General features: G+C 48.1%; 1 protein-coding gene across 5 annotated transcripts in view; it reads right to left on the reverse strand.

The window, feature by feature from the left end:
- The window catches only part of tyw3 (tRNA-yW synthesizing protein 3 homolog (S. cerevisiae)), a 92,771-nt gene extending 82,606 nt beyond the window's left edge, over positions 1-10,165 (reverse strand). For 2 of the 5 annotated variants that reach the window (XM_069939427.1, XM_069939425.1), the window contains exons 1-4: positions 9,701-10,162; positions 8,210-8,290; positions 6,044-6,142; positions 2,995-3,066 (exon numbers count right to left, since the gene is read on the reverse strand). In XM_069939427.1, the coding sequence (XP_069795528.1) occupies positions 2,995-3,066; positions 6,044-6,142; positions 8,210-8,290; positions 9,701-9,865 (417 nt within the window). In that variant the 5' untranslated portion in view covers positions 9,866-10,162. Of the gene's footprint in view, positions 1-2,994; positions 3,067-6,043; positions 6,143-8,209; positions 8,291-9,700 lie in introns of all 5 variants that reach the window. The other 3 variants (XM_069939424.1, XM_069939428.1, XM_069939423.1) reach the window with 3 other exon arrangements.
- Between the last annotated feature and the right edge of the window lie 121 nt (positions 10,166-10,286).

Here is a 10,286-nt window from a genome sequence, read left to right on the forward strand (position 1 = left end):
CCACCACGTTACTATTATTGGAGATATGTTTAATCCTGGTTGAAAACTCAGATATGCAAGATAGGTGGCATTGCTGGCAGGCTGACCAGGGATCTGATGCCTTCACGAAGGTGAACGTTAGTGGTTCGTGGTCAGTAAAAACTGCCTTCCAAAAAATAGTGGAATTGTCTGACTGCTAGGTACAGCGCCAGCAGTTCAGTTCCCTTTTGAATGTGCTGTATTTTGTTTCCAGAGGGTGGAGAGGCCTACTAAAAAATGCTAGAGGCTTCGACTGTCCATTGGTGTACTGTTCCAAGACCCCGCCTATTACCGCGTTGGATGCGTCTATCGTCAAGGCAGTTGGTGCATTCATTGGTGGATGGACAAGCAATGTTGCCTTTGCTGGGGTGTCTTTGGTCTGCTGGAATGTTACAATTGTCTCCTTTGTCCACTCAAGTTCTTTGACATTGTTGGACATGAGGTCAGAGAAAGGTTTCATAATATGAGCTGCAGAGGGTAGAAAGCAGCAATAGAAATTGACCATCCCTACAAATTCCTGGAGTCTTTGATGGTATTGGGGCTCGCAAATTTGAGGATGGCTTCCACCCTGGCTGCTGATCTGATGTCCCAAGAACTCGATAGAGGACTGTCCACATTTGCACTTGGCAAGGTTCACAGCCTGAACTCCTGTTGATAACGGCAGAGTAAATGCAGATGCTGCAGGTGCTCTTTGTGGGAGTCTTCCAAGTATACGATAAGGAAGTCCATGCCATGCCCCACTGCATCCATCCGTTGCTAGAATGTTTGAGCAGCATTTTTGAGCCCAGAAGGCATTCTCAGAAATTCGAAGAGGCTGAATGGTGTTATGATGGCGATCTTGGGCACATCCTCCAGGTTTACAGGTATTTGGTGGTATCTACGCACCAAATCAATTTTAGAAAATATCCATGAAGATTCTCCACCCCTACATCCAGATCGTTAATATATTTCACGAACAAAAGTGGACCCAGGACCAATCCCTGAGGAACTCCACTAATCACCAGCCTCCAATTGGACAAACAATTTTCCACCACTACTCTCTGACACCTCCCATCCAACCATTGCTGAATCCATTGCATTACCTCCTTATTTATACCTAATGCCTCCACTTTTTTTCCTAACCTTCTGTGGGGAACTTTGTCAAAAGCTTTACTAAAGCCTTTCCTTTGATCCTCACTGGGACATATCTACTCTGTACTCTCAAAATTTCTTCTTTGAATATTCTCCATTTTTCATTTACATCCTTTCTTGAAAAAATCATGTCCCACTCAATACTCCCCAAAGCCATTCTCATTCCTTCGAAATTTGCTTTTCTCCAATCCAGAACCTCAACTTTAGGCCCTTCTTTGCTCTTCCCTAAAGCTACCCTAAAACTAATAGAGTTGTGATCACTAGACCCAATTGGTTCTCCAACATTAACCTCAGACTCCTGACCTATCTCGTTCCCTAACAGGAGATCCAGAATTACACCATCCTGAGTCGGTTCCTCTACGTATTGATTAAGAAAACTATCTTGCACACACATTTAACGAACTCTAGCCCATCCAGCCCTCTTACTGTATGGGTATCCCAATCAATGTGTGGGAAGTTAAAATCTCCCATGATCACTACCCTATGATTCTCACACATATACGTTATCTCCCTACAAATTTGTTCCTCTAATTCCCTTGGCCCATTTGGTGGTCTATAATACACCCCTATTAGTACCCTCATGCCTCCTCCACCCCTCAATTCCACCCAAGCAGCCTCACTGGTCGATCCCTCCATACCATCCTGCCACCTCATGGCAGTAATGTTCTCCCTAACAAGCAGAGCAACTCCTCCCTCTTTTTTACCCCCTGTTCTATCACATCTAAAACAAATGTATCCTGGAATATTAAGTTGCCAGTCCTGCCCGTCCTGTAACCAGGTCTCACTAATTGCCACAACATTATGATTCCAGTGCCAATGCATGCTCTAAGCTCATCTACCTTGTTCACTATGCTTCTTGCATTAAAATACATGCATTTCAGAGAATGACCCTCACATATATATTCCCTATTCTACCTTTTACCTTAACCTCCTTCCTTCCTTTGTTATCTTTATCATTCTTCACTAGGTGGCCATGCACCCTAGACACTGCTCGCAAACTCTGCTCCCCACCCCCCTGCCAAACTAGTTTAAACCCTCCCCCACAGCTCTAGCAAATCTGCTTGCCAGAATATTGCTCTCCCTCCAGTTCAAGTGGAGTCCGTCCCTTTTGTACAGGTCCGACCTTCCCCAGAAGAGATCCCAATGATCCAAAAATCTTATCCCCTGCCCCCTGCACCAGCTCTTTAGCCACACATTCATCCTCCACATCCTCCTATTTCTACCCTCTCTAGCGCGTGGCACGGGCAGCAATCCAGAGATTACTACCTTAGAGGTCTTGTTTTTTTAACTTCCTGCCTAATTCTATGTATTCCTGTTTCAGGTCCTCATCCCCACTTCTAACTAAGTCATTGGTCCCCACATGGACCACGACTTATGGCTGCTCACCTTCCCCTTGCAGAATTCTGTGAACTCGATCAGAGACATCCCGGACCCTAGCACCAGGGAGGCAACAGACCAACCTGGATCCCCAATCTCGTCCCACAAACCTCCTATCTGTCCGTCTGACAAGTGAGTTCAGTGTATGTATGCACACCATGGTCCAGAGAAACACCATTGCAGATGCTAATAAATGGTCTTGAACTAAAGGATCTGCTGCAGCAAGATGGGACCCAACCCCTCAGGGCTACATCAAGCCTGGGGAAGGGGCAGCTGTGGCTTGGGGTTCAAGCAGGCAGTGCAGACACACAGTGATAATCGTGAAGGCAACAGCTGATTGTTAACGTGGAACCCATCGGGGAAGACGAGTTTGGGCACACCCTGTTACCAATCGGTTGAACTTTAACTGTAGAGAACGCGGTATAAAAATCAAGCATTAACTCTTGAACCAAGACAAGATCAACTTACCATCATTATTTTCCCCTTCTTTCCAATTGTAATACCCGAGTTCCTGAAGCCAGAGTTTATGGCGATAGAATGCTGGAACCCAATACCACACGAGTTAGAAATCATCTCTGCCCCACACTGACTTCACCTACTCTTGGAGCAGTATAATCACAGTGTAAACGACACCACCCTGCCCTTGCAGGGTTCAATACCAACCTCTGCTGATGTCTGTGCAAAGTTTGTACCTTCTGCCTCCCCAGTATTTTGATTTAAAATCCTACGACTGCGCGATTTAGACTCAAGATGGTGGTGGCTATGGTCGGTAGTGGCGATGAAGGGTTGCAGACTCTGGGAAAGTGGAGGACTGACCCAAGGCACCAGAAAACAGGGAGAAAACCCCCATCTGAGAAGGAGAAGCAGAGGAGATAGCCCATGGGATGGTGACCATGGCAGCGGACCAGTGAGAGGTTCTGTAGCTAAAGGACCCACAAGGTAGTGGGCTGTTGGCAACTCAAGGCGAGGAAGTCATGCAGGCTGTGGGCTACTGGAGACTGGGGTTAAGGGACTCGCACCAGACTGTGGTCTGCTGAGACTGTCTGAAGAGGTACCAGGTCTTTGAACCGGGATGCGAGAGGGTGTTGAGGTGCTGAAGGACTCCTGATTGTATCAGAGGTTTGGTCTGGTGCTCGGGTTGCCAATGGATCGAACAGGAGTTTGTGCAGCTATGCGAGCGCTGGAGGCAAATCCACAGACACTCAGAGACTCTGACGGAACTTTCTTTTGCCTCTTTCTCTAATTGTAAGAGACGCCGGGGATTTTTTCTGCCGATGGCAAATCTTTCTGCCTTACAGCAGACAAAAGTAATTTCATGTGATATGTCATTATTTTTAATTATATGACAATAAATTGAATCTCGAGTCATCCCAGAGTCACACAGCAAGAACAGACCCTCAGCCCAATTCATCCATGCTGACCAAATTGGCATTCAGGGCTAGTACAATTTGGTCCATATCCTTCTAAGCCCTCCTAACCAGAAATCTGCCCACAAGACATTGGAGCAGAAATAGGCCATTCAGCCCATCAAGACTGCCCCACCATTCAATCATGAGCTGATCCATTTCCCCACTCAGCCCCACTGCCCGTCCTTCTCCCCATAACCTTTGATGCCCTGGCTAATCAAGAACCTGTCAGTCTCTGCCTTAAATACACCCTTTGAACATAAAAATTGTGCCACTTTCTGTAGCATCCTCTGACCACTCATTCCAGATATGGACCACTCTCCGAGTGTAAAAAGTGGCCCTCAGGTCCTCCTTAAACATTTCCCCTCTCACCTTAAACCAGTGGTTTCTCAACCTTTTTCTTTCCACTCACACCCCACTTTAAGTAATCCCTAGACCATCGGTGCTCAGAGATTAGTAAGGGATTGCTTAAGGTGGGATGTGAGAATCACTGCTCTAGACCCAATTGTTACTGAAATATTTGGCTTGAGAAAAATTGTCATTGGCCCATTTCCTTTGGAGTTATGAAACCCTGCACATAACGAGTCAATGAGGGACGATAAAAACAGTGGTTTTCAAACTTTTTCTTTTCACCCACATCCCACCTTAAGCAATCCCTTACACAGAGCACCGATGGCATAGGGAATACTTAAAGTGGGAAATGACTGGGAAGGGAAGGTTGAGAACCACTACCTTAAACTGAGTTCTGGAATACTCTGCCCTGGGATAAAGACTGGGAGCATTCACTTTATCAATTCCCCTATAATAAACCTCTACAAGATCACCCCTCAGCATCCTTCACTCCAGGAAATAAAGACCCAGCCTATCCAACCTCTCCCTACAACTCAACCCCCTGTCTCAGCAACATCCTGGTGAATCTCCTCAGCACCCCTTACAATTCCCAACAGCTGGGTGACCAGAACCAACACCTTGCATGGCTGAATCATGAGGTCCAAACTTTTGCATTCTATATCCCCCTCAATGAAGGGCAATGTGTCAAACACCTCCTCATCACCATGTCCAGCTGAGTTGCCACTTTCAAAGAACGAGGCACCAGTACCTCTTGACGTTCCTGTTCTACAATACCCTCCAAGACCCAACCATTCACCTCCCTCTTTTGACTTATTACAATGGTCAGTTAAATTCCATGGCCATACCTTGGCCCATCATCTAATCCAGATCCTGTTGTGAACTTAATTATACTTCCTCACTGTGCACTACATCACCAATTTAAGTGTGAACAAATGAACTCAATTTTTCTCAGTTCTCGATCTAATAGTCTTGTAAAAGATCCCACTGAACCTGCCTCCACCTGCATTGCTTGCAGTGCTATCCATGCACCCACCACTCTCAACTCTTCTATCCCCTGCACTAACTCCCAACCAATGTAAATCGGGTTAACCATTTAGGTCTTGGGGGAAAAAGTCATCCACATGGATCACAACTACTTAAAGCTAATAGAATTTTGGGAAGTGGCCCCACAGTGCTCCCCTCTTGCCCTGCCTTGTGATCCGAGGTGAGATCAAATGTTGCCCCCTCTCTCGTCAGACCATCTACACGCATTGTGAAAGGTTTCCTGAGCACGGCTCCACAGCATCAGTCCTTGGCACTGACACAGTCAAGTCGATATTTGTTAAGTTAAAACCACCAATCCGGATCTGGAGCTCGGGTTGCCAATGGTTTGAAGAGGTGTTTCTGTAGCTGCAGGAGCGCTGGAGGTGAATCCACAGATACTCGGTGACTCTGAAGGGACTCTCTTTTGCTTCTCTTTCTCTGACAAAGGGGAAAATCTGTCTGCCTTGCAGGAGCCTAAAGTTGATTTGGTGTAATATTACACCTGTTTTATGACATGACAATAAAGGAATTTCAATGCTGCAACTATCTCCCAAAGCATTTGCTTCTCTAATTCTCGTGGCCAATATTTATCAGTCATCTAAATTAGCAATGAAGATTAAGTTTATGAGATTTCCGTGGGAATTTCCACATTACACAATGATAAGCTGCTATTCACCTCAGACGATGAAACACCAAAACACGAGGCATGACGGAAATGCAATCCAATGTCTCCTTACCAGGAGTTGTGCACCTTCCACCTCCCTGCACTGGACATGCAGAACAAAAGGTTCAAATTTAAACACTGCGTTGTCTTGAGATTTCTGCAACCCTGCAACCTATGGGCCACAAAAGCGTAAAGTGTCAGAAACCAGACAGTGAAGGAGGTCGACCGAGATGGGAACTCTTCCCCAGGCCACAGATGTTCCCTGATCTGTCCCCAAGTGCTTCAGCATTTGCAGGATTTTGCTTTTCTAAAAGAGAAGCAGAGGTCACGTGCCAAAACAACATGTCTGGACACGTGTTTCCCTCCAATATCCATCACACAGTGAAGAGGAGGGAGCAGTGGGGGACGCCTATCACATGGAGATGTGCGAAGCTGAAGCTGTCTTTACAACAGATGCTGCGATAGAGGGGTCAAATTTTATTATATAAGAAACCATTCAAATGGCAGGAGACACAATGACCAGACAACAGATGGAAGGGGATTGTACTCTGATGTTTATTGATCCTGCCCTAGGAAACAGGTGATGGCGTCCACCCTATCTATGCCTCTCATAATCTTGTGGACCTCCATTAAGTCTCCTCTCATCCTTCTCAGTCCAAAGAGAAAAAGTCCCAGCTCTGCTAACCTTGCCTCATAAGACTTCTTTCCCAATCCAGCCAACATCCTGGTAAATCTCCTCTGCACCCTCTCCATAGCTTCCACATCTTTCCTATAATGAGGTGACCAGAAATGAACACAATACTCTAAGTGTGGTCTCACCAGAGATTTGTAGAGTTGCAACATGACCTCTCAACTCTTGAACTCAATCTCCCTATTAATGAAACCCAACATCCCATAGGCCTTCTTAACTATCCTATCAACCTGTGCGGCAAACTTGAGGGATGTATGAATTTGGACCCCAAGGTCCCCCTATTCATCCACAGTCTTAAGTAATTGACCATTAACCCTGTACTCAGCTTCTGGTTTGTCCTTCCAAAATGCATCACGCCACACTTATCCAGATTGAAATCCATCTGCCACTTTTCCATCCAAATCTGCATCCTGTTATAACCTTCAACAACCTTCAGCTCCATCCACAACTCCTCCAATCTTCGTATCATCTGCAAACTTTTCTGACCAATCCTTCCACCTCTTCATCCAGGTCATTTATAAAAATCACAAAGAGCAGGGGTCCCAGAACAGATCCCTGCGGCCCCTCCACTAGCCACCGACCTCCAGGCAGAATACTTTCCTTCCACTACTACTCTCTACTTTCTTCCTCCGCTGAACTCGTCTATGGAGCCCCACTCACGGTTCCCAGGGATTTTGTTCCAAAGACCAGAGGACAGCAGGAGGAGACAACCACCTTCCTGGACAGGCTGCGTGAAAAGGTCGGTAACCTGGCTCCGATCCCACCCTCCAGACATGGACAAGCCAAGTCCAACATCCCCAAAGAACTCAAGGACTGTGAGTACATGTTTGTACGCAGAGGACCCCACCATTTCCCACTGCAGAAGGTCCCTTTCAAATCATCCGGAACAATGGAGCCACCTTCGAGCTGGAAATCGGTGGTAAACCAAAGGTCTTCACTACAGATAGATTCAAGCCTGCCCAAACAGACCCAGCAGATCCCGTGGAGACACCAACACCTTGACGCAGAGGCAGACCACAGAAGACTTTGGGGACTATACCTACGGACACTATAGACAGTAACGCCTGTTCTGGGGGTCGGCGGGGTCATGTGGCGGCCCACAATTGCGGAGATCGGGCCAGCACATCACACAGCAGTAGATGCAGAGATCGCTAAAGTGACTCCTAGGACAACGAACCGACGGGGGTAGAAGCTGGGGCAGCATTAGACCAACAGCCCTAAAATGGTGTTGGTCAAGCTGCCCAGCTAACTCAGCAGAAACAGGCTGGGGAAGAAGGGCATTCATATGCATGGATGTTCCCACCCGCTATGGTCATTCATATTGATGACTCAGTCAATCAGCAAAAAACCCGCGAGAACTTAAACAGTATAAAAGCAGCCTTTCCAGCCCTAATAAAGTGAGTAAGCTTAACCTGCCACACTGAGTGTGTGTTTATTTGTAGTGGTTAGCTACAATAGTGACCCAGGATAGCCCCAAACAAACTCAGAATTTGGAACCTTTGAATTAAGTGGATCCAGGCCACGCGAGGACAGGGAAGGTTATCATACCACATCTTCCTTCCGACACTTGTCATGGGTCACAAACAACCAGGGGCAATTCTGTTTCTGTCCTTCAGTCTGGTCAGAACCCTAGGGAAGTCACAAAAATAGATTAAGGATGATTGCCTGATCTCATGAAACCCGAGCCTGGAACAGGCCTCGCACTAGGTCTTGAACTTGGGTTTTATTTTTCCACAATTTGCTGTACTTAAGAATTGGTTGACGTGCTTGGATAGCACAAAACTTTTCAGTGTATCACAGTACACGTGAAACTAATTATCATAATTTATCATGAGTGCATCAGCAGGTGGAGAGACTGCCTCACAGAGACCTGGGATCAATCCCCACCCTTGGTGCTGTTGCTGTGGAGTTTGCATGTTTTCCTTGTGGGCTTCCCCCAGATGCTTCAGATACCTCCCCCAATCTTCCAGTTAATGAACTGCTATAAACTGCCCCCTTAGTCCAAGGGAGAAGGGTAGAATCTGGGGGGAGCGGGGGGCAGCTGATGGGAATGTGAAAATAAAATGGGTGTGGGGAGAATCAATGGAGTTGAGTGAATGATGGTCAGCGGTGACTTTGTGGGCCAAACAGCCTTGTTCTGCTCAATGAAAAATCAGAGCAGGGACGGGGGCGGAAGAGATGGGTAAGTAGATGATGAGCACAAGATTTAGAGGGGATCTGAGGAAGTTTCCCCCCCACCACCCCCCACCAAAGAGAGAATCTGGAATGCACTGCTTGAGTGGGTGATGGAGGCAGAGACTCTTCCCCACCCCCATCTCAGACTGTTTTCTATTTATGATTCAACTCTTGAATTTCCGTTGAGAAGTTTTTCTTAAGGTCAAGTACAAGCAGCACAAAACAACATGATCTCATCGACACCACCCACTGCGTAAACATCCACAAAACACTCCCAGCACATGGCACGCAAGCTTCCCCACCTTGCTGTTTCAGTGCTCATCGAAACACTTCAATGGTGTGACAGTCTGTGTATCTGTCCTTCACCCCTCTCCTCCTCCTCAATCACCTTCCTTCCCTCTCATCTCTTCTCCACATAACATTTCCTCTCCATTCTTCCTGTTTCAATCTCGACAGGTCTCCTTCCCCTCACATCCATCCCTCCCCACTATTCTCCTGTCCCCCTCACCTCCTCCCATCCATCCCTCCCCTTCTCCCTCTACTCTCCAATGCCCACTCCCCTCTCATTCCCTTATGCATCACCCTCTCCTCTCACCAAAACCTCTTCCTCAAACTTCTCCCAACCAGCCCTCCCATTGATCTCCCCTTTTCTCTTACCCCCTCTCATCTCCTCCCCCTTCCCTCCCCTCCATTCCAACCTCTCCCTCACCCCAACCCCTCTGCAAAACCCCCCTCCACTATGCCCCACAACCACCCCCTCCCCTCCCTGTAATCCCCTCCCCCTCCCCAACCCCCCCTTTCTCCCCACCATCCCCTCCCCCTCCCCGCTCCCCTACCCTCACCCTCCCCCTCCCCTACTCTCACCCCTAGTAACAGCAGGCGGCCTGAGCAGGAGCTGGTCGTACAGAACCGCTCCGAGCTGTTCAGCAGGTGCAACAGCTCTGCTATGGGTTCGTCCACTCGGCCCTTCCTGCTCGGGTCGTCCCCGAGACGCAGTCGCCGTTCCTTCCACAGGGCAAAAGCGGCCATTGTTCCGGTGGCGGGACCCTTGAGTCAGACAGCACGATGATTGGTTAGAGAGGAGCGGGGCTCGCCCGATCCTTGTGCCGATTGGTGGAAATAACCCTGTGTGACCCTCAACTTTGTTGTGATTGGCGAAGCGGAGCTGGGCGGCTCAATAGTGATTGGCGGGAGTGACAGGGAGCAAGATGTCATTGGAGGAGGTGTAGAGCGGCGAGCTGATTGGCAGGAGGAGAGAGCGAATGAAGATGAGGGGCGGACCCAGGGAGACACAGAGAGAGGTGATTGGTGGGAGAGTGGAACCACCCGAGACGGGGCGGAGCGATGACGGACCGAGAGGGTCAGGTCATGGCCAATGGGCGGGGCTAGGGATTGGCAGCGAAGGGGGTGTGAGTGAGGGTGGGGCTTGATGATTGGCCGAGAGAGGGAC

The sequence above is a fragment of the Narcine bancroftii genome, chromosome 5 (genome assembly GCF_036971445.1).
Source record: "Narcine bancroftii isolate sNarBan1 chromosome 5, sNarBan1.hap1, whole genome shotgun sequence".
Lineage (NCBI taxonomy): Eukaryota > Metazoa > Chordata > Chondrichthyes > Torpediniformes > Narcinidae > Narcine > Narcine bancroftii.